The sequence below is a fragment of the Ammospiza caudacuta genome, chromosome 2 (genome assembly GCF_027887145.1).
Source record: "Ammospiza caudacuta isolate bAmmCau1 chromosome 2, bAmmCau1.pri, whole genome shotgun sequence".
In the NCBI taxonomy this organism is placed as follows: domain Eukaryota; kingdom Metazoa; phylum Chordata; class Aves; order Passeriformes; family Passerellidae; genus Ammospiza; species Ammospiza caudacuta.
Genome location: NC_080594.1, coordinates 9,801,699 through 9,826,070, shown reverse-complemented (window position 1 = coordinate 9,826,070; position 24,372 = coordinate 9,801,699). Strand labels below are relative to the sequence as shown.

The 24,372-nt window shown below is 39.3% G+C and overlaps 1 protein-coding gene across 1 annotated transcript in view; it reads left to right on the top strand.

Moving 5' to 3' along the window:
• The window catches only part of ROBO2 (roundabout guidance receptor 2), a 435,712-nt gene that overhangs the window by 401,297 nt on the left and 10,043 nt on the right, over positions 1-24,372 (top strand). Inside the window, exons 24-26 of the mRNA XM_058822747.1 lie at positions 1,494-1,754; positions 5,059-5,273; positions 19,081-19,251. Coding sequence (XP_058678730.1) covers positions 1,494-1,754; positions 5,059-5,273; positions 19,081-19,251 — 647 coding nt within the window. The remainder of the gene's footprint in view (positions 1-1,493; positions 1,755-5,058; positions 5,274-19,080; positions 19,252-24,372) is intronic.

The following is a 24,372-nucleotide window of genomic DNA, read 5'->3' as shown; positions in this document are numbered from 1 at the left end:
AAGATAAAGTGGCTTAGATGATGCTTGGGAAATGGCCTTTAAAGTGTGTGATGGTTTGACAATGAAGGAGCTGTGAGCTTGTGGCTGTCTGGTTGTGTTTTGAGGGGAAAAAAAAAGCAACTGTCTATCCTGAGTTATTTTGGAATGCACCAGAAGTTAAGAAGAAATGTGTGCTGATGCTCAAGGGACTGATGCCTGACTGGATGTTTTGAAGATGGGAAAAGTAGACAGTTGAGATTTGAGTGGTGTGATTGTCAGCAAAGCTGGATACAACTGAAGTTGTGTTCAGATTAGGGAATTACTCTGGGGAGGTAATGCACAGGGAATGGCCACAGTCACTAAGGCCTATCCACCTGGAATGATGCCGGAGTCTCGAAGGGACAGTATCCCAGGATGATACTGTCATACAACACTGAATTGAAAGATCCTCTGATGAGTGCAGAGACTGAAAAGAATTGACTTGCTGGCAAAACTTGTGTAAGAAGTGGTAATAAAATAAAAAGGTTTTGTTTCTAGCCTTAATCAGATATAGCACCAGGCCTTACACTTTGGTATAAGGCAACAAAAACCACAAACTCCTACCAGGACACCCTTTATGTCTGAAGAAAGAAGAATTTGTTATTATTCAAGAATACTCCTAGTGGTTAATCTTTCCATTTGCTTTGGGCAGGTGTGTTGAAAATGTTCAGAAATGTAGCACTGTCTAGGTAAGTCCCAGTACAGATTGGTTAGGAGGTGGGGGTGCTGGCAGAGCTGTCAACATGTGTGCTAATGTACTTTATCAGCTGGTGCTGTGACACAGCATACGCTTGGGGTCAGTGCTGCTGTGACATGGATGTATTGCATGTCATAGGAGATAGCCATGTGCAGGGTGGGAAGACCAGAATTTATGAGCAAAGTGTAGCTTTTTATTTAAGCTCCAAACCAGAAAAAAATGGTAAATTTATAAAGAGATAAAGGGGAGGATGGAAGTAAATGGATAATGCTCTTGGGCTCGTGGTGTGACTCTTGCTGTGCAGGGCCAGGAGTTGGACTTGGTGATCTTTGTGGGTCAATTTCAACTCAGCTTTTTCTGGAATTCTCTGAAATAAGTGGTACTACATAAAGCTTGCTCTGCCTTTTAAGAATGCTGCTATTTTCCTGTCCAGGTCAATATTCATTCTGCTACGTTAACGATCCTGGAAGCGAGTTAGTTCATTTTTGTTGTTGATTGTGGTGTAACATTATCTAATCACCATTAATGAATGTGATAATGGGTCAGTAATTTTTCTGTTGCATATCTTGTTCAAGTTGCTTAGGTGTTGTGAGAAAAATTAAACTGACTCAGTAAGGACAATCTAGGCAATTAAGACCCTATTTTTATTAAATTTTAGGACTCACACTGTGTGCAAGGTTTCCAACTGAATCAGTATTCCTGTATACCCTCTACACCCTCTACTGTGCAGCAGAGATGAGTTCTGATATACACTAAGTTTATTTGGTTTTTATTGTAGATATGACAGTGATGATTGGTGTCCACCTTTGCCAGTTCAGACCTACCTGCATCAGGGCATGGAAGATGAACTTGAGGAAGATGATGATCGTGTCCCCACACCTCCTGTCCGGGGAGTAGCTTCATCTCCTGCCATCTCCTTTGGGCAGCAGTCGACTGCAACTCTCACGCCTTCCCCACGAGAGGAGATGCAGCCAATGCTTCAAGCTCACCTTGATGAGTTAACAAGGGCTTACCAGTTTGATATAGCAAAGCAGACATGGTAAATGTTTGAAGGGGTCACCTTTGATCAAGGAAATTAAATATTAATATTAATAATAATAACGACAATACTTTTGACAAAAGTATTCCTTTTGTCAAAAGTATTGACAAAAATAATGACTGTGTTCAACAGCATTTCAATCGTGTTTCCAAAGAAGTAAAATGGAAGAAGAAATAGAAAAACTCTACCCACAGCTGGAAGGCCTTACACATCTATATATGCTTTTAAAATCATAGTACTTGGTAATATGCTAAATTTTGTCTGAAAACATATAAAAACAATATTCCTCCAAAATTTTGCATGTGTTCGGCTAAGTAGTTAATACCCACCTCCTGACAGCTTTTATGCGGTTGTGAATGCTCTCTTTTCAGGCTAGCAGAAGACAGGAATTTTTTAGGATTTTCAAAAATAATATGATTCTAAATTGCTGGTTAAAAATCATGATAGTTTCTTGAAATAGCAATGTGGCAACTTTTACACGGTGTCACATGAGAATGAATTATTTGCTTCTCTGTACTTTGAGTTACCATGAGAATTTCTGATCCGTAGGAAAAACCCAGAAACAGCAGAAAGCAAGTCGTTAGTATTTATAGGATGGATCTAGCGTTTCAGAGTGCTTTATGCCTCTTTAAAGGAAGAGCAAGCAAATACCACAGTAACATTTCCCCTGCAAAACAAACAGAAGCAATCTCTTCAGGGACTGAGAAAGAACTTGTCAACTGCACCAGGCTGGGGACGTGGTGAAGGTCAGTTGGTTCCTGGATGTTCCCTGAGCAGCAGTTGTCCTTTTACAGCTCCTCTACCCAGACAAAGCCCGCGACTCTCGGCGGAGCGGAGCAGAGCTGGTTACCGAATGGCACGCTGCCAGCAGAGGAGCAGCCTTTCTTTCTTCCCTGCTAAATAAAGCCACAAAGTTATTCAGCTTGAGCTCCCATAAATACATCAGGCAGGTAGGCAGGCGGTGCCAAACCAAAGCCAGCTGTTTTCCCTGGGCACCGTGGAAGCCTTGGGGCTTGTCTGCAATCTGCACTCCATCAACAGGGTACCCCTGTCCCGCTGCAGCGCCGCGCCGCCCAGCTCCGACCCCAGCCTGCCTGTGGGACCGACCCAAATCCCAGGCAGCAGCCAGACCTGGCCTCTTGAAGGCACTGCCTTCTGAGCCAGCACACAGATGCACACCCTGCCAGCACAGGCAGTGGCTGCTGCATTGTGCAGCTGGTACCCTTCCTGCGCCCTCCAAACCCCCAAACCAGCGCAGGAGCAGATAACGGAGCAGCACACCGCGCCAAAGCCTCGTGCAGCTGGCAGGAAAGGTCCTGCTCCCTTTTGGGGGAATGAAAATTGATTGGGAAGTTTCATAATGTGCTTAGGATTATACAGATTTTAATGTCACTTTTGTGTAAAGTCGCAGTAATTGAACCTGAAACTCTGGGAAAAAAAAAAAAAAAAAAAAACAAGGACATAACCTTTTTTTTTTTTTTTTTACACCTTCTGGATATTGGGCTAAATGCTTTATCTACAAGTGATTTTCATTACATGGAATTTTTTAATATATTTTTGTTCTTTGTCTGGATATCTATCTTGCTAGTCAAAGTTAGTAGAAAGTCTTCCATTGTTTTGACTGGGAAGGAATATTTTTTATATTTTTTCAGTCTTCTTTTCCACAAAGTTAACCTGTCCATTGCAGAGACAGGGGGAAACTAAGCAGCAAAATGAGACCTGTCAGGGTACTGTGGGAGTAGCAACTGAGAAATACAGACATCAGCCAACTAGGAATTTAAGAAAGAGCCCATTAGAGATTACTGGAAAAGTACATAATCATTATGGCCTTGATCCAGCAAATCACTTAAGTATATGCTTAACTGTGAGTACATGAGAAATTGACTTCAATTGTTCTATCACAAGCTGAACATTAAACATATACTTAAGCATTTTGCTTGATTAGGAGCTAATCACACTGTTTATTGAGGGTTAGTTAGATGGTAGTGCCCTTTAGTGCCCCAGTGTTTTGAACACAGTGTAGAACACTAAAAACCTGGTGTCCAGGCAGAAAAGTGTTCAATAACTGTTAATCAGAAGGAGGTTGTATGTCAGAAAGGAAGCACTTGTTCTGGAAATTAGATTCAGAATAAGCAATAAGTTAAAACCTACACTGAAGTGGAGAAAGTTACCAGTGGTACATAACATTTACCATGATATTCTCATATCTGATAGATTTACATGATGAAAATAAAAAAAAGGCTTATTGAATAAAGAGAATTCATTCATGCAGACAATAATTCAGTGCAAGGTTTCCACTGAAAATGTATTATAACTGGGAGCCAAACAGGTGACAATTGTAATTTCTTCAGTTTTACTGATGTCCAAGCAAGAGTCCAGCAGAATCCTGGATCCCATCCAGAGTGCTGCCGATTCAAATCAGGTCATGGCACCTCATGTAGAGCCACCCAAGGATTCCCACGTGCCTAAATTAGCAATTTCAAATGTGGTACATGCTCTTGTGCCAAGGCCAGTCGTGCCTGGGTCCCCTGGCACAGCTTGCTGTGTACCTGTTGTGCTGGTGGGAATGCTGAAACTGATGGTGTTCTTTTCTCTCAGAGACCAGGCACATCAAACTCTGAATCCCATCCTTGCCTATGGCCATTTAGTTATCCTGTGGGTGCTTTTTTTGTCTTCTTTTTTCTTTATTTTTTGCTTTATGTAATTGCTGCATGGAGTAATTTCACACATGCATGCCCTAATACTGCTGCAATTAAATCAATTAAACTTCTTGGAATAAAGCAAAATGAAAAGGCCTCGCTGATGATGCATTCATTGGACTTGAAAATTTCTTCTGTCCTACTGGCCATTTCCCCCTCTTTAGGGTGACTTTTGCTTCAGGCTCTGCATCTGTTTAAGCGGAAGGAGTGAGATTTAACTTTGGTTCAATGTGTGATTTGCAAGGGGGAATATTGGGTGAGACACTTATGTGCTAGGCTGGGATTCAGAATTGTGCTTTTCCATGGGTTTCCTACCTGATTTATGCAGCCTCTGTGTCTATCGCTGTTTGTCTGTGAGAAGACACTCCTCACCTTCCCCATCCTAGAGGATTTTGTCTTGATTCTTTTTATTTTAGACTGCAAAGTGTGCAAGCACCCTGGTATTAGAAGCTGCAGTGAATAATTGAACTGACTTTTCTTGAGTTTGGCCTGACCAAGCACATTTTGTAAATATACTTCAGGACTTGTTGAAAGGCTTATGTTTTATTGACCATGGGCTGCAAAGTCTCATCCATTCTGATAACTTCTCCTGTTTGTTTGTGTAGGCACATCCAAAGCAATACACAACCTCCTCAGGCTCCAGTTCCTCCCCTAGGATACGTATCTGGAAACCTCATTTCAGATTTGGAAACAGATGTTCCAGATGACGACGACGATGAGGATGACATTGAAGAAGAAACTGTAGAACTCAGCAGGCCACTAAGAGGTCTAGAGCATACTCCAGGCTCCAGTATGGACAATCTAGACAGCTCTGTAACAGGTAACCAAGCACACTGGCACCAACTTGTTACTACCAGTTAAATACATCACCATTTGGACACTTTCTAAGTGAAAATTTATTCCACTCGATTTCTGTAGCATTTAAAATGTTAATGCTAAACACTAAAGTTAAAGAAGGATTTGGAAATACTTTGCTAAAAAATGATAAGGAAATTCATGCATTTTAAAAAGCTTTTAAGACTTGAAAGAAAATTCAGTTATATCCTGGCTTTCATGAAAGGTTCATTCTAGTAGAGAAGCAAGGCAGTTACATAAAAAGGAGGGGGAAGACCTCAGCTTAGCAATATATATTTCATAAATCAGGAGCAGCATAAAAATGTTATCTTAAAACACTTTTAGATATTCTGCTGGGCATATGCTTTCTGAGATGAACACAAGGAAGTTAAGGACTTCAGAGTAAGTGTAGCTAGATTGGCAGAACATTTATTTCTAGAGTAAATACAACATTTATGTAGGAAAATGTGTATTTTGAACATACTTTGTATTGCTGAATTTAGCAATTGTTCCCTTTTAGAAAATCTGTTTAATAATTCTGACCCTCCTTCCCTCATTTCTTCCTGTCCTTTGCATGCCTTGGAAAGCCACATCATCATCAAAGGGCACCTAGAAAGGGAACCTGCTATAATACATTAATGCATAGAATCTGAATGAATTAAAGTGCTGTGGGTGAAATTTAGGCAGTGAAAGGCATTGTTTTTTAAAACCATGGATTTTATGTGGACATTATGCACTTTTTGGAAGCATCAGTGTAGTTCTCTTTAGGTTGAACCAGGGCCTCTGTGTGATGTACTGTGTCCATAGTGTGAAGGTGTGCTGGAGACCCAAATACCCCCAGTGCCACAGTGTTAGTGGGTGCTGCTTCAGTTTTTGATTTCAGCAGACAAACACTCATTGCTGGTTTTACCTTAAGGGAGACTTGTTCAGAACGACTTCCTACCATAGCACTACTGAGTTCCTTCTTTGTCTGGACCTCTGAAATTCCAAGGCTTTTGCACTCATGCTAAAGATTGCTGTTCTGAAAACACTGCAGGAATATGACACTGATGGAGCATCAATACTATAATTTCCCTCCTTTCCCTTCTTTAATGAAATAGTGTGTAGCTTAATCCCACCTTCCATGTTTTCCTTCACCCTAGAGCCAGACTGCTTGCCAATCTAATTAAGATTTAAGAATTGTATCCCTGCTGCTGCAATTTAAAATCCAGATGCAACTGAAGGACATAGCGTTAAAGTTTAAATCTCTGAATTGAGAGGGTTAACTTTTTAGTGCATGCATATGTTAACTCACTTTGCTTGAATTTCTAGAGTAATCTCCTTCAGGCTATAATTCTGCATATTTTTGCATATCTCACTAATGGCTCAGAAGCTTTTCTGTTAGGAATCCACTAAGAGTTTTAGACTGGTAGAACAGGAATAAATAAATTTTAAAAAAATAGGTTGGTATACATTTTTATTTTGGTAGATATTAACATGTCAAAGCTTATGTATCTGTAAATCAGAAAATGAATGTTTCCACATTTGCATCTTCACGTTATAGTTTGGATCACCCTCCCTAGAGCAAATAAGGGATAGTTGTATTCCTGCTCCAATTTGAAACTTTAGTGCTTATTAAAATTTATACTTTTATTAATAACTTTCAAAATCTTGTTTAGTTTTTGGAGTTTTAAATGTCCAATTGCTCGATTGTTAAAGGCTTCTTGATATTTTGGAAGAAATTGGTCAGAACTTCATAATGTAGGGTATACTTATGGTGATCTAAATATGCTTCCACTCACCACCACTAACTTCATGTGGCCTCATCCAGCTGAAATTTAAGGTTTTTCTTTTGCTGTTTCTTTTACTTGTTTAATTACTAGCTGGATCATTCCTTGCCTCTGGTTCACTGCATGGCAAGGTGTGTGCTGGCACTGCAGGAAGGGAATGTACAGCTGGAGGGGAAGGAAAATTACAGACTGCCCCTATAGCACTTAGCCAACATTTAGACTGACTTAATTAAGGAATGATAGCCTTACAGGAGTACACCTAGAGTGTTAGCATAAAGGGTCTGTTAGATGGCAAAATCTCCAGATAACAAAACTACTTCTGTTTTCCTCAGTTACTATATGGGTAAAACCTTGATTTTAGAAGAGTTTGTATTGGGCTTGTTTTTTGCTTTTTTGGGTTTTGTTTCTAATGGTGGAAAGGAATTGCCTATTATACTTGGGCAAGATTTGGTTTTCAAAAGATAATTTTAATTTTTCTTTGTATGCTTCTCTTAACTCTTCCAGGCTGTGTTTAATGGTGTTAAGGAGTGTATAGCAAATTGCTTCAGTTGTTCCCAAGCTGTTTCTCATTCTTCAGTTTAATTGCTTTTAAAATACTGTAGAACAACTAAATTGTTCTTTCATGTGCTGAGAATCTATAAGCTACTTCTTTCCACAGAGTCTTTGGTGACTTCAGCCAGAATTTTTCTAGGAATTTATAGATCACGTTTTCACTTCTCTAAACGTATTTGAAAACGGAGGCAGATGAGAACAGCTGACCCAGATGAAGCAGTAATTCTGTTCATTCTGAAGTGCCCTGGGAGTTCAGTGTTTGTGAGAAATCTAAATTGACATCCCCTGGTCCTGACTTCCTGCAAACAGAGTTGCTGTGGCGGGAGCAGGGCGAGGTTCCTCACCCTGTAGTGTTAGCAATGCCTCAAAGGTGCCCACTCTTGGACTGAAATGGGGCTTTGTTCTTCATGGCTGAGCTGAGAACAAGGATTTCCTGCAGTGCCAAGCGTGGGATTCTCTGAGGGGAAGCACTGGCGCACTGTTTGTGAGCCAAAGCACAAACTGCTGAATCCCTCTGACACCACGGCGCTGCTCCTTTAAACTGTTTAAAAGTCAAGTTGTCTTCCAGGCCCTTGAGTTTTAGTCACAGCTAACTGAAGATGCAGACAAGGATTTAATCTGCACTATTAAGCTTTTCTCTTTGCAGGTGGCAGAGACATAATGTTGACATGTATAATAAAGTGAAAAGAAAGGAGGAGTGCACAGGAGCTGTGTCTTAACATTCTCCAGATATCACAAAGAGAATTCAAGGGGGGAGGTTTAAATTTGCACATTTGTGGGATGTAATATGAAACTAAAGCCAAGGTTTTGCTTCATTCCCAGTATGGTTTGTTAGGATATTGAGTCACTGAATCTGCTTAAAAAAAATAGAGAGAAAGAACCACAAAACACTGGTAAATTTTTTCCTCACTTGACTTAATTCCTAATTATTTAGGGATATTTTTTGCTTTTAGAGACACAATGAAATATGTTTTTTCTTTCTCTTATGTTTAATGTTTGCCTTTACAATGAATTGCTGTGCAGAGTTATGGAATGAGTGGCCACAAAGAGTATGTTGCATTATTCTACTTTAATACACTTAATTAATTGCATATGATGATTTTAGAAGAAATTAATTTGCTTCTCACTGAAGTCACTGAGATCAAGCCTAGGTTTTTTCAGTCAAAGTGTTATGCTTTGGGGGTTTTCTTTGCTCTGTCCTTATCTTCTCCTCCTCCTGCAGAACCAGTGAAGCTGGTTGTGAGAGCTGTGTATCTTCAGTCCTGGTGCATTTTAACTGAGGGAAGAGTGTGACTCATTAACTAGCATGGAAATTAGAGCAAGACCTCTTCTATCTAACTGATAAAAACTGATATAAACAGAGAGTTATTCTTGCAAACAGTGCCTCAACAAATAGGTTACTTTTTTTTTTCAATAGAATTATGTAGATCTAAATCATAAAAATCTCTTCAGATTGTGTAGCTCAGCAAGGAAGAATATCCCTTATTTGACATGTTTTGGTCTTGATTAAAAGACTCACTGATCATTGTCTGTATGGAAAAAGTTGATCATTCACTGTGTCTGAGCACAAATGGAATAATTCTTGAAAAGTGCACAATATCATTTTCATGAGCCATATTTTACCATGGCTCAGCTCAATATTTGTATTGATTTGCTTAGGGATACCTATTGCAAAAGATTCTGGTGTATAAGCAGTTAGACAGATTGCATTTAATAGGAAGAATGTGCTTCATGGATTAAATATGTGCTCAGAAAATAGGAAACTGCTACTTTTTGTATCTCATAAAAATGGTAATGCAACAATTAGCAGGGTCATATTATAAAGCACAGACTTTACTCTAGCTTAATGGATCTAGGGATATGCATTCATCAGCAACGATAGATTTAGCATAAAATGACATGTAAATGAATTGATGACTGATCATAAATTAATTTTAGTGCTGAAGAAGTAATAGAGACACAGCAAGTTGCCACTTTATCATAGTATTTTACTGCTCAGCAACATTTGAGCAACTACTTAATGTTCTGTGCGCATTTCTTTTCTAACAGCTTGAATAAATTTGAGATTTTTTTGTGCCTTTCAGCAATATGGAAACAAAAAAAAATCTAAAAGGATGGAATGCAAACAGAAATAAATTTGGCTAAGTGACACAAATTCATTTTTCATTAGACGTTTGTGAAGGTCATTAATTATCATTGGACCTGTGAAGTGCTGAATATCTACGTGTGGTTTTTCCTCCTTTTTTTTAGTGTTTTCTGCCCAAAAATCAAACATTTAAAACTTAGAGGTTTATTCCAGGTATATACATTTAAATATATGGACATTTATGGTGGAGGAAAATAAAATCAAAGTCTAGTTTTTGGAAGTGTGATCATATTTAGATTCTGCATTCAAACACTTCTAATATTCTTCCTTATTTTGATGTTGCAATGAATATTGTCCCTTCTATTCCATCACTTCCACCAAAATCAGTGGGCATTCTTGTGTAATCATGACAGTGGTCAGATATATCCAAGAGAAGATAACATTTTTCTCCTGTACAAAGGCTGAAAGAATTCTGTAACTGATTTCAGCTGAAGTAGCATCAGTCCCCAAGAACATCACCCACACTTCAGAAACCTAAGCAGCCTATCCCTATTCCATTAAAAAGCTGCAGAGGAGCAGGGGCTTAGCATTAATATGTGCTGGATGGTCTTGTAAAGAAAAACATCTCTACAACACATGGAGGCTGGTAGATGCAGAAAAGTATCTAATGGAATTCTCAGAAGTGCCAGGTTTGTTGTGAGCAGCTTTTATTTCACAGGTGCATTAGACTTTTTTTATTATTATTTTTAAGTAAAGCAACAGTACACTTTACCAAAAAAAAAAAAAAAAAAAAAGAATTTTTATTGCCAGCAAAATGCCACTAAAAGCAGTAGCAGGCAGTCTACTGGAAGCTGGCACCTCTGTTCTCCTCACCTTTCCCTGAGAGCAAAGAAGCTTTCTGTTTGCATTAGCACCAAGAGATATTTTATGGAGCAAGAAAACAGAGTTCAACTTTTCACAGAGCTGATTTTGTTCTGCATAAAGCATTTACAGCTGCTGTCAGCAAGAGTAAAATTTACAGTTGCCAGAAAGCGTAAAAACTCAAATGTACTCTTGGAAAACACATAGTGAGCTGCATGTAAAGGAGACACTAAAAGCCTGTTTCATCCCATTTCAAAATGCACAGTTGATCTGAAAGGAACATCAGCATCTCTTATTCTGCCTTTATTCAGAGAAAACAAATGTGCATCTGATTTGGAAAGCAGGAGGCCAGTGGATGCCTTTAAACAAGCTGTGTTAACACAGCTGTGTGGTGGCCTGAGGTGCCCAGGCTGGGCTCCAGCACTCCCATGCCTTCTGGGCAATGCCTACACCTCTGCAGGTCAGAGCAAAATGGGATTTACTGGGGAAAAGAAATTGTTGATGCAGGGAAACTGAATAGCTCAGGAATCAGTAGAAATAATGTAGAGGTTTTGCCTTGAGCTCCCTGGTCACACACAGCTGTGGGTGCTGAACGTACTCAGGGTGTTTTGCTGACTTCAGCAGTTAGAAGTTTATATATAAAAAGTTGCTTCCAGCAGCCAGAAGTAACACAGAATGGTTTGGACCAGGAGGGACTTTTAGAAGTCATCTTGTTCTAAGCCCCCTACCATGGACAGGGACACTTCCTACTGGACCAGGTTGCTCAGAGCCCCATGAAAACTTCCAGGATTGGGACATCCACAGCTTCTTTGGGCAATCTGTTCCAGTACTTTATCACCCTCATGGTAAAGAATTTCTTCCTTGTGCATAATCTAAACCTTCTCTCAGTTTGAAAACATTGCTCCTTTGTCCTGTCACTGCAGGCCTTATCAGAAAGCTTTCTGCCTTTATATTGACCCCACTTTATGTATTGAAATGCTGCAGGAAGGTCTTCCCAGAGCCCTGTCTTCTCCAGGCTGCAGAGAACAATCCCAGTTTTCCCAGCCTGTCCTCACAGAACAAGGGTTCCAACACTCTAAGCATTGTTGTGGCTCCTCTCTGGGCACACTTGAACAGGTCCCTGTCTGCCTTGTGCCAGGGACCCCAGAAATGGATGCAGAAGTCCAGCTGGGATCATGACATCTCAGTAAAACTCATGTCCCTGAAGGAACAGAACTGCACTGCCATCATGACAGGTCCCTCCTAGAACAGCTGCTGGAAGAGAGAGGAAGGAGGAGTGATCCATAGCCAGAGCACACTATTCCCAGCCTTACTAACGCTTGCTGTCTGTGGGAATGTGGAGGAGTTTGGGAACAGAGCTTTTTTATAGGGTTAGCCTAGAAAACTGGCAGTCTGATAATAAAAATGTAGGTAACTTTGGAAAAACTGGCATGTCTATGAATGTGTAGAACAATAGCTGTATTCACACGCTATGGCCTTTTGCAGATTTTCAGTATATTTCATACCTAGAACGAGATTTTTTTTGACTAATTAACAAAGCAAATGAAAACCAGCTACTACACATACCTTGAAATTGTCACACCCAAATTTCCATGTGCATTGTATGTTGTGTAACAGCTGAAGTTAGCAAATGGACAAAGCTATGTGAGCAAATAGAAATTGAAAATTCTTTTAAAACATCCATAGTCTCACAGACCATGGCACTGAAAACAAAAAGTGTTCTGTATATGGTTTTATATGTCTCTATATAGACAATAGAATATATAACACAAAACCCTTGGGCCTGGAAATTAATGGCACATTTTTAGCATCTAAATATCATCCTTTGATATGTGTAGCTCTGGTTACATTTTTATGTTTCAGCTTATGCTCATATATTTTGTGGAATGTGTCTATAAGTGATTGTCTGAAAATGTCCTCTGTTATAGCATTTCATTTTCTTACATCTTCATTAGGTGTTTTATCTGTAGTATCTCTTTTCATACATCATCAATAACTGTTGCTAAGTGTCTTTGCTCTCCATTCTCTATGATGTCCTATTGCTCTTTGACTGTTAGTTCAGAAAATGTCTTCTCAGAGGAAATTCAATTTTAGCCTTCCTTTGCTGTTATCTGGGCTTCCTCACATCTGTCTGCATCAGGTCGAGTCTGCTTGGAAAATAACAATTTTATGTGTGCTTTTGGCAAGCAGAATCAAACTCTGTCACTCTCTGTTGCACTTAACACACTTCCTGCCTGTCAGACCTCCACAGCCCTCTTTGGTTTCTTTTCTTGTATCTGAGGAGTGCACGGGTTTTTGTTATTATAGCCTGCCACTTCTCTGACATTAAAAGGTTTGGTCACTGCAGTATCACAAAATAATCCACTGTTCTTGGGCTTTGTGGTGCAGCATGCTACTGAATTCCAGGATTCATTAATTGCACTCATGACCTATTTTTGCAGGACATTTTTAATATTTGACACCACCATTAGTTAATTAGCCTATCAATTAACTAATAAGCAGGTCGTTATTGATTTACTACTTAACAATTTTAAACACAGCAATGCTTTCTTGGACATGGATTGAAAAAAGGCTACTGTACTGCTACACATTTTATGTGCATTTACAGAAATTCAGCTCAGCTGAATTTCCATCAGGGCCATGATGGATCCCTCAAAACGTGTCTTCATACCTTTGAAAACCAGTTCTCTTCAGATTTTGAAAAAAAAAATTAACCAAGAAATTGATGGGTAGTTGATTGATGCTTGATTGGTGCTTCAGAAAAAATTTTTAAAAATATAAGTGAATGGCAAATAAGATTTATCTTTCCTTCTCTACTTTGTTCTTTATATTTTAGTTATGTCAAGATTTCTACATTTCTTTCATGTGGTTTTTCTGGTATCTGGTTTTCTGGCTGCATTTTTATGGTGTTATCACTTTCCTCTCCTGCAGTGGTTGTAATCCATAGTTAGAAGGAACCATGGGGCCAACACTGGTCTAGCAACTGACTCACTGTTAAATCTGAGCATATATTTGGGTTCCTCTTGAATCTTAATTATTTCTAACCTTTTTAAAAAAGCTAATTTAATCCAGTACTATGAACTACTTTAGATCAGCTATGTTCAGCCCATTACATCTGCTCATTTATTTTAAGGTTTTGATTGATAAAATTACACAGGGCCAATCCTGTTCAGAATAGCCCTTGAAGCCCAGGTCTGACTTTAGCCATATCTACTGAGACTTACATATGTGCAGTCCAAAAGTAAGACTTGCTTTTGCAAATATCAAACTAGATATTTGCCAATCCTGATTTGTAATAAGATCCTGATTTGTAACGAGTCAAGTAAAACAGAAATTACGAAACCAGCCACATTCAATTCAACTTCAGGGAAAAAAAACATTAATTTTGGAAAGGATTTACTGTGTAGCCTTTGAATTTGTAGAGAAAATGTATTATTTTATTTACAGGAGCAAAGCTACATGGAGCCAGCTATGAGTGAGATCTCACCTAGCTCTGATAGTGCTCTGTTGTACCAAACTCTGGCTGATAAATGTTGGGGTTTGTGTTGTGAAAGGATATAATAAGTGTGTCTTTAAGCTTTAGATTAATTTAAATTTAGATTAATTTTTAATTAAAATTGCTCTTCTCTACCAAGCTCTGTCAAGTGAATTTTGGGTATCCTGTTGAGAAAGAACATACTAAGTGGGTCTTTAAGCTTTAGATGAACAAAGACTATGAGATGTGCACCACTCACTGGCGCCCTACATTTGTTTTTAGGTTCAATGGTAAATGGATGGGGTTCTGCGTCTGATGAGGACCGTAACTTTTCTAGCCATAGATCTAGTGTAGGTAGCTCCTCAGATGACTCCATCTTTACCAGCGGCACTTTTGCACAAGCACTGGTTGCAGCAGCAGATAAAGCTGGGTTTAGGCTGCATGGAACCAGCCTGACAAGAACAGGTTTGTAGACTCCAAGGTGATGCTTTCTGCATGGAGGGTGACTCTGCCTATCCTTCTCTCAGTGAAATTGTGTCTCACACTTGTCTAACATGCATGGGATAGGGTGGATGGAGATACTTCTTTGGGTATATTTTAAATCAAACCTTGCATGGTGTTTCACTTTTAGTGGTTTGAAGTAGTGAATAGCACAAGCTTTTAATCTGCTCCTTTGGTCTGCTGCAGCTCCCCTCAATGCTGACTATGCTCTGGATTTACTGACATATGCTCATTTAATATTTCAGTGAAGAAATTACTAATTCTGCCCTGCAGCCTTTGATGATTTCATTTTCTGAAAAATATCCTCACAATCACTCACATTTCCAGAGATGAACAACACCTTTAAACCTCCATCACTGCTCTTCTGTTGCATTTCATCCTGCAAAAGTGTGTTTTTCTGTGAAGTTTTTCTGAGCATGGGGTGAATTGTGTGCTTTGATTGTTAACAATACAAACTGTTTAAAGTTTAATTGATAGCTGGTTTTAAAAATCCTTAATTCAATAAGTTAATGCCTTTTGATACCATTTAATTTTGGTTATGCCAACTGAATCTGCCAAGTAAAATATAACACAGGTAAAGTAGATATTACATTTGAAAATAGCCAATCTTCTGAATTTAATTAATGAAAAGTAAATATAATTTAGTTATTTTTAAAGCTCCGTATGTTTTATTTCTGTTTAAAAATATAAAGAAATATTATCTTTATTCTGGTAAGAAAAGGATACATTTGCATTTCCTTAGTCTTGTGAAAATAGCAACAATAACTAATTATTTAGATCCACAAATCTAATTTAGTGGAGTATGAACTTGGGTCATATTTTTTGTTATGTTTCCTCAGCTAATTCTGGACGACAGGTCCCATAATATTCCTATCATTTAAATTTTTTAGACTATTGGTCTGGTATGAATTCTCTCCTTCAGCAAAATGTATTCATTTAGAAGAAAATCTCACATGTCGTGGCTGAAAACTGTTGGCTTTCAGTATGCAATAACTTCATGGCAAGGATTGCCTTTTAGGAACATTAGGAATAAAACAAAGAGTTGATGGCAAAGTCCTAAAATCCAGCTTTTTTTCAAATCACTAGAGTTTTTACCACTGGCTTTGGTCAGACATAGTCATCCTTGAAAGATTATTTCACCACAGCTCAGTTGTTTCCCTCTATTAATGGAAAATTGAGTAAATCTATCTTATCAAAAAAAAAAAAAAAAGGGGGAAGTAAACAAAAACAAGAAAACTCACAAGCTCACATAGACTTTAATTTATGTTGTATGGACACACCTGGCCAAACTATAACTTCAAATATCCTGTTTTCCTTGAAGAGTCTCTTGGGTTCTGAGTGAAAGGAGTGAATCTTTTCCAAACTTTTTTTTCCTCCAGTAAAAATTAATGCAAAGATTCACCAAAATTACTGTCACTTGTATCAAATATTTGAGAAGTGCACTTTCCACCACGATCACACTCAGAACAGAAGTAATTGAATACACAAACACAGAATAAATATGACACACTTTAAAATAAATAGGATTTTTTTATTGTGGCTATGTGAATGGAAACTACAATGAAAGGATGAGAGCCCCCTTGTCAGTTGTATTTTCCTAGCTTGATTAGGTCAGAAATGCACTTAAAGTGAGTATGTGTGTAAATCCTCACAGGCCATTAGAACACAGGGTACAAAAAAGGATCCAGCAGTCATGGTGGAGACTTTATGATTATTACTCTCTTAATGATCCAGCAGGGAAAATGGAAATAAAATAAAAACCCACGTAAGCAAACAGCCCTCCCTCCTTTTCCTCACAGAAACATCAGCAAACGGTTTTTTTGCTCACTGCAGAAGTCTCCCCCTGTTCCCTGTGGTGCCATCAGGATGTGTCACCTCTCAGGGCAGGGTGGCTCTGTCAGACATCCCTGTTCCAGCCCCCCAGAGCGCCTGGCAGTGCAGAAACAGCAGGGTTATCCTGCTCGTTGCCCTGAAGGGAGCCTGCAGGCCCTGACTCTTTATTCCTCTGCAGTCTGGACAGTCATTTCCACCCATTTAGAGCAGCTGTGAAATGCTCTCAGCGGTAGATGCTGAAGGAGGTGTCCAGCTTGATAGCCTCACGTGGGAATGTTTGATTGCCAAGCGGGAGAGGCACTGGTGAATCCAGATGCAATGTGTCTCTCCTGCCAGACACTTTGATTCCAGTTTCCAGAAGCCATCATGTGATTTGCCACAAAGTTAAAACAGCTTTCCTTTCTAACACCCTTGGGAAATTAAATCAAGAATTAGTGGATTCATCCTTGTCTCCACTTAAACGCACTAAATCTGCTGCAGAAAGTCTGACGCTGCTCAGCAGTTCTTACTGGCAGGGCTGCACACAAATACAAGATGCTATAATAAGTTATTAAGTGCATTGAAAAATGTGCTATGGGGGTCTGCACATCATTTGTGTTTGCCCCATGTATGATTTAGGTCAGTGCTATTTATTTTAGCTCATTTTCATGAGGGGATAAAAGAGAATGTTTGGTGTCTATTTCTTTTAAAAACCAGCATTCTGAATGAATAATCACTTTTCTTTAGTCAAAAGAGTAAGTGTGAAGAATCTGTGTCCTGCACTCACTAGTTGTGAGTTTATTTTTGCAAAACATCTGTGCAGCGTGCTGTGAGCTGGAATGGAATTTCAGGCTCACATCTGAATTTCTTTGCATTAGGAGTCTTTTTTTTTAATTTTTAAATGAAATCTTAATATCTCTTCTGTGTTCATCTGCTGTGTTATCCTTATCTGTGAAAAAAGGGCTTGATCACTTGTCTTTGTCTGGCTGCAGCTGTGCCAGCTATAGAGGTTCATGTTCCCAAATGCTTATTCCTTGCTTTCTCCCAGCTCCAGAATTAGCTGCTTGGGCGGGGGTTCTGTAACCCAATTTCAGTTAAAATGAGCTAGGTTAGCAAAGGCATTGCTTTCAGACGATATAAATTCAATTGGACTTTTTCTTTTTTTTTTTTTTTTTTTTGGTAGAGGAGGGTTGGGAAATGTCCAGATGAGGGCTTCAAACGTGGTGACCTCTGATAGCTGGCACAGATGGGCAGCTGGGGACAAGCCTGCCTGAGAGCAGTGCCCTCCTCAGGGTACAAAGCAGTCAGAAAGTAGAAGATCAAGCCTGAGACAGTCACAAAATCTCAGAAATCAAATAGTGAAATGTTATCCTAACATGTATGTGTTAATGTGAAACAGCATGTTAGAGAGATTATGGCCACTTTTTCACTTTGCCCTCTTGGCACTGAGAATATTTCAAGTAGGATGCTGGGCTGCATATTACTCCCAGCTAGGCTCTTCTAGATCAGGTTGTATGTGACAGCATGTTGGAAGTGAGCACATCTGTTGGAAGGTTTACTAGAAAACATAACCCACTGCCGGGTAGACCATGGTCTAAGTTAACCAGAGGATAAAAAGACCTCCTTCCTATCATGGGCTCACTTGACCAGAAAAATAGAAATCACCCATTTTGCCACTTTCTATCATCTCTTACACCATTTGGGGCCACAGCAGCACTGAAAGAGCAGAATTTTGGACTAGCTTATGCATTTTCCACTGCAGATAGCATTAAAATATGTAAGAGTTTTAATTACCAATTCTAAATTAATTAAGATGTTAGCATCTCCAAAATTTTGCAGGAACGACATACACATGAACAAAAGAAAGTCAAAGATGGTGATTTTTACTTTTCATCAGTTATCATTAAATATTGTCTAGTTAACAGAATAAAAATATCAGAATAAGAGAAAGTGAATGTAGTAAATTAACTGTGCTCTTTAAATTCCAAGGCTTTTAATCATCTGTTCCATAGAACAGCATCGAAGATATTTCTTTTAAGAAAAATCACTCAGCTTGAATAGTGTGTATATACATATATATATATACACACACATATATCTATCTATATATATATGAGATATAAAACAATATATAAATAAATCTGAGGTCACAATAGGTATTTTTAACAAATAAAAGTACTGAAAATTAACTGGAAATGTTAGCATTTAAATATACCCCCATTTTTATTTCTTGAGAAAAGAGAGCCTTTAAGTATACAGTGCTACAAAGCTACATAGCTTGCAAAATCAGTTATGTTTATCTCACTGGAGTTACTCCAGATATACAGTGCATATGGGAGGCCCTAAAATGAGACTCTGGCTCAGAAAACATGAAAGTGGAAGGCAGGAGGAGATAAATTTGATATGATTGCAGAACTGTTTTCCTTCCCTGTCCAAGGCTGAGGAGTTGTTATGACACATCTGTTCAGCACACAGAGCAGGTAGGAGTTACATGGCATACAGTAGTTTTATCGCAACAGATGGAATAATTATAATTATAGAAGTTAAAGACAAAAGAATGCCAAGTTTCCCTACTTCACTTGTTGTGGTGTGTCTCAAAGCAGTTGTTATCAGTGGGTACCTTGGGGGGACACTTGCCTGCCTCTGAGAATTAGGCCTGATTTAATGTTTCAGAGCAGACATTAATAGAACAGCCCATTTCAAGGCAATAACTTTTTTTTTTTTTTTTTTTCTTTAGGCAAAGCATATTCTTCCTCTCAGAGGCCTCGGCCAGGCAGTCCTTTCTCTACTGACAGCAACACGAGCGCAGCTGTCAGTCAGGGTCAGAGGCAGAGGCCCACGAAGAAACACAAGGGCGGGCGTTTGGAGCAGCCCCCTCTGCCTCACCGCCGCGAGGGAATCACGGACGGTGAGTGCTGGGCAGGGAAACCTGCAACAGGAGCTGTGCACAGCAGCACAAGGCACAGCCATCTTGCCAGGAATATCAATTCAGCAATATCAATTGCTGCTCTGGTGGAGCTGGGGTCCCCAGGTTGCTGTGTGAGCAGTGTTGGAGCTCTGGCAGTGCAGGGCTTGGGTGAGGGTTGGAGGAGCCTTTCCCGTTTCTGCTCTGCACATGTTGTCATCTCTTAGGGTTTGTCAGATCTCAGTATAAATCTTACCCCAAAATGACTGCATTGCACAAGAGTTGACATTGAAAAATGGCCTGTAGTTTTACATTTTATGAAAGTAGCCACCACTAGCATTACTTGTATGCCATGAATTCCTAAGGAGAAGCGGAGAGCGGCTCCCACAAGACTTGTTTGGTTTATGCTGGTTTTGACAGACACCCAACAGCTACAGCAACACGTGCCATGTTTTCCCATGATTCTGCCTCACCTCTTGTCTGTGCTGCTCCAGTCCTGACATCCACTGACCTCAGTGACTGTGTCTCCCTCTTTTACATCTCCACTTCTCTCTTACGACTACTTCCCATCTGGAAATTTCAGGCGTGTCTGTTCTGCTCTTCTAATAATTAAGATCAGCTCTTTCTTCCATTTTCTTTGTCTACCCTTCTTGAGCCTGGCAAAAGTCACAAGTTAGTTTTTGAGTAAGACTGGATAGGAAGGTGGCCAGCTGCTACCTCCCCCTCATTTCTTCTGATCCCTGGCCTTGCACCTGTAGGTGTTGAAATGATCGGAGTGTTCACCAAAGGGATTATTGTTACATCTCTTGCACTGTGGCTAATTCTACCTGTGATATTATTTGTGGAAACGGCTTAAAGTAGCTTAGCTTCTGCTCCTATGGATCCAAGTTCCTTTAAATATTATTTCCCTCCCCTTGTGGATATATTGCAGAGGCCTCTCTATTACACAGATCCATTGAATAGACATGCCTTTGAGAACAGTAACTGCAAAGTTATGGATGTCACTTTTAGAGGTGGCCATACTCTTGTTGTACATCTTTTGTTAACCCTTGTGAGTGCCATATCCTGTCACCCTGAACTGTGAACATCTTAGACCACAAATTCTGTGTACATGTAGTGCACTCAGTGTGGTGGACACTAATTCTTCTGCTTCTGAATACTGTTGCTACAGAAGTGTTTTACAATACTGTGAATAGCAGAAAATTAATGGGGATCCAGTTCAGGTCATGGGACAGACGGAAGTGGGGCTCCTCAGAGAGTGACTCCATCATAAAATTTGGCATTGTTTTAAATAAGTGAAAGATATCCAATTTTAAGATTAATTTTAAAAGAGGAAACTCCTATTACTTTATATTTATCCTTAATAAAATACTAATCTTACTGGAGTTTTTTTCATGTATTTAAATCAGAATACCAATGATATATTATTTCCTTCAACCTCTCAGACATGGGCAATAACCATAACAGCTTTCAGATGCCACGAGATTAATATTTGTCTTTTATAAACCTAGTTAAAATTCTTGCTTTATGTTGCAAAAATTTATAATGTCCTGGAGCAATAGAGGAACAGTTCCCAGCCTGTATTAACACAGGAACAAACAAACAAACACAAATGGTACAGTTTTCTGCTTCAACTCCTACTGAATATGAGTCATTAAAGTGTAATGTCAAGTCTGAGTCATAGTTAAATTTGCAAAAGATCATTTGTCAATTAAGGAAGCTTGAAGTTGCTGCTGCCACCTGCATGTATGTAAACAATTGAATTTAGGAATCTCTGGTTCACAGAAATTAAAAATGGCAACTGGGTGCTTTCTGGGGAATATTGCAATGAACTTTACAAAGACAGACAATACCACTGTGCTTAGGCTATAACTAGAAAGAGGAAGGAGGAGAGCCTCGGATAGATCCAGCCCTAAATATCCAAGCCCTAATCCAGGCCAGTCCATTCAGCCCTGGGCCATCCTGAATTCTGTGAAAAGCATCACTATACATTTTCTCTGTTTTTTTCTGATGTCTCAAATCCATTGCCTTATAACTGCTTCCTCTTGGATTTGTCTTGTGAGAATAAACTTGGTTCGCCTGTTGTTTTCAAATTCCCAAGCTGGATGAGTCCTGGTATCCTGTGTTTAAGTCTCATCACATGCCGGATGTCTGTCATTTTCAATTTTCATTGACTAAGAAAGCTCCAGCTTTCTCTGCCCATTCCCATACACATCCTGAGTGCTTCCTCCTTGTTAACTGTAACCATGTGGGACAGTGCAAAAGACCTAAGAAACTGTAATATTTAACACATAGCACACACATCTCAGACCGTGTAAGCATTTGAGGGCTCAACTTCATGCTTAGTTTTGACAGCAATCCACACAAATCCCCTAAAACCCTGCTTCTTCATTTCCTTCAGCTGCAGGTCAGAAGCCCCTAGAGACTGACTCTAGATGGAGTCTTCATATTTGTCTTGCTGTACAACTTGTTTTTTCACTTCCACATCCTGAAAGATTGTGGAGACAGCAGCAAATCCGCAGAGGAAGAATATCTTATGAATCCCTCAGATGGTCAAAACTTTCAATCTGAGCTCACAGTCCACCATAAAACAAAGACAAAAATGGAAAAAAAAAACCCAAACAAAACCCTGAGAGGTTTTAGTGTTAGTGCTCTAGGAATAATTTGTTTTCCTAGCAACAATGAATAGCAAAACAGTGGAATCTGTCATTTAGTCAGTAACTGTGTGACTGAATTTAAAAGCCCTTCCTTAACTGAGCAGGATATGCAAAAAAAAAAAAAAATCAAAGAGGAGGCAGAAGGGAATTATGCTTAGGATTTGAAAAGGAGAACTGGAACATAAGACTTATGTTAGCATGCCTTGCTACTAACTTCCTACTGTGTGTTAAAAATAATTTCTAATGTTGAGAAAATACTTACCTTCTGATGGTACAAGGTGTTTCAGGGGCTTATTAAATGTCACATTAATTATCTCTCCTATTTGAAGAAATCACTGACACAGGTAGAAAGGTGTGTCCTTATAGGTTCTTTAACTTGCTGCTTTTTCCAGTTAATAATGAGAAGCTGTGCCAAACCTTGACTGCTGCCTGAATCATTTAGCCAGTGCTCTGCCTTCTAAAGAAGGGCTGGAGTAATCCCAGATTGAAAATCCATCTCCCCCTTATCAGGCACTCTGGTGTCCTACAGCTCCTCAATCACAATCCCTCCATTACTGAATCAATAAGACCATCACCTCCCCACCAATGTACTTATGAATTGCCTTGCAGGTTTGATAATCCTGCCATTAGAGGCTTCAAAATGAAAGTCTGGATGACATCCTACTGACCTAGAAAGTTACTGGCTCAGTGCAGGCTTTCAGGTATTTTCCCTGCCACCTGAAGGATAAATGAGATTTAGGTGGAAGTAGGGTGAATCAGTGTTACCACTCTGGGTATCCTCACTCAAAATCCCACTGAAGTCCCTACATTTCTAAATTCAGAACTTCTCTGAAGGGATTGACATGATGGAATGCTTGACATCATTGCCTTTATGTGGTAATCTGTCTTCCTGTGAGGATCTGGGGCTTCTAACTCAGCTGACATCTGTTACTCCTTTATCAGGGTTAGGAAAGCCAAGGCAAGGCAAGACTGCTCTCAATGATGTCTCAAACTCGTGACTCCAGATGGGATCTTTCTATCAATCCAGGCAAGGGAGCAGAAAATGCTTAGTTATTTACTAAGGCACAAGATTTACAATGCAGGATGTGAGTTGTAGAGCAAATCGAAAGCCACCTTTCCAAATGAAGCTCCCTTCCAGCTTCTTTTATTAGAAAGGACAGGTAGGTGTTGCTGTGGCTGTCAACTTGAGAAAGGAGGTGAAGAAACAAACAGTTTAGTCAGGTGATGTTTGGCTACAATTAGCAAGTGTTCTTACAGATCTTCTGAGACACTTGTAACACAGGTCAGTAAGTTTGTACTCAGGCCAGAGCCAGTTTATGTTAATGCCAAAGTACCTGTAGTTCTTCTAGAATTCTGTGAAGCCTCATTACAAGATAGATTTTATTTTTCTCTTCAGCTCATCCATAGGTTTAAAGCACCCAAGGAAATTTACAAACATGGTGTTTCATTTCACTTCTATGCATAAGTCAGTCTTTATGCTTGTTTTGTGGATGGATAAAAGCAATAATCAGGTTAGCAGTAGATGAACACCATAACTCTACGGTAATTCCAGGAGTTGCAGCCAGCTCTAGAACATGCAGTATAGTTTAAGTACAAGCCTTCTTTCCTTTTAAGTATCTAATTAATAACAACTATTAGACAGCAATTTCTGAAGTAGGGTGGTCTTTTTAAAGTTTAATACTGCAATAATTTTAACTTTTTTTTTTTCCTATGTTACTACTCGAAAATTTTGCCTATATAGAACAGGAAATATTTTATCTGGGAAAATTGCATTGTCCCATGTCATGTTATGGCTGTGTTTATTGGATTCAATGCATCTCCACAAAGTGCTTATAAATCACAACTTCAGTGATCTCTATTTCAGATTGCATAAGCAGATGCCAGTGTTGTGGTTCTGTACATTAACTGGTTATGATGGCAATAAAATCAATTATAAGAAATGCCACTTTGGAAGCCAGCACTATAAAGCAATTTTAACATTGGCAAGCTCCCATACCCTCCTGCTTCCACCTCCAGTAACTCAAGTGCAGTCATTGTCATGAAAGGTCGCATCTATATTCATAACAAAAAATTTCTCAAATAAATTAGTGCTGAACATAAAGCATGCACCAAGCTCTCTGACAGATTATTAAAAGGCTGCTCTCGCCAGAGGGTGCTTATCTTAATCTGGGGCACAGCACTGCAGCTGTGAGCAAAGGCACAGGAGCATCACTGGGTGCAACTTTTTTCTCTTGAAAACACAAATAACCTGCAAATCTCATATTTCTGTAATGGATGGTGTTGACTGGAATGACATCCCAGCAACTTTGGAAGCATTTCTGCTCCATATGTGAGGTATAGGTGTCACCTCTTACAGCAAGGACATGAAAAAAAAATTCTCTGTAGCGTTATATAAAGCATTATATAAAGCTGGATTAGAGACTTTGAAATAAACTCCCTCCAAAGGCCTCCTGACCAATTTATAAAA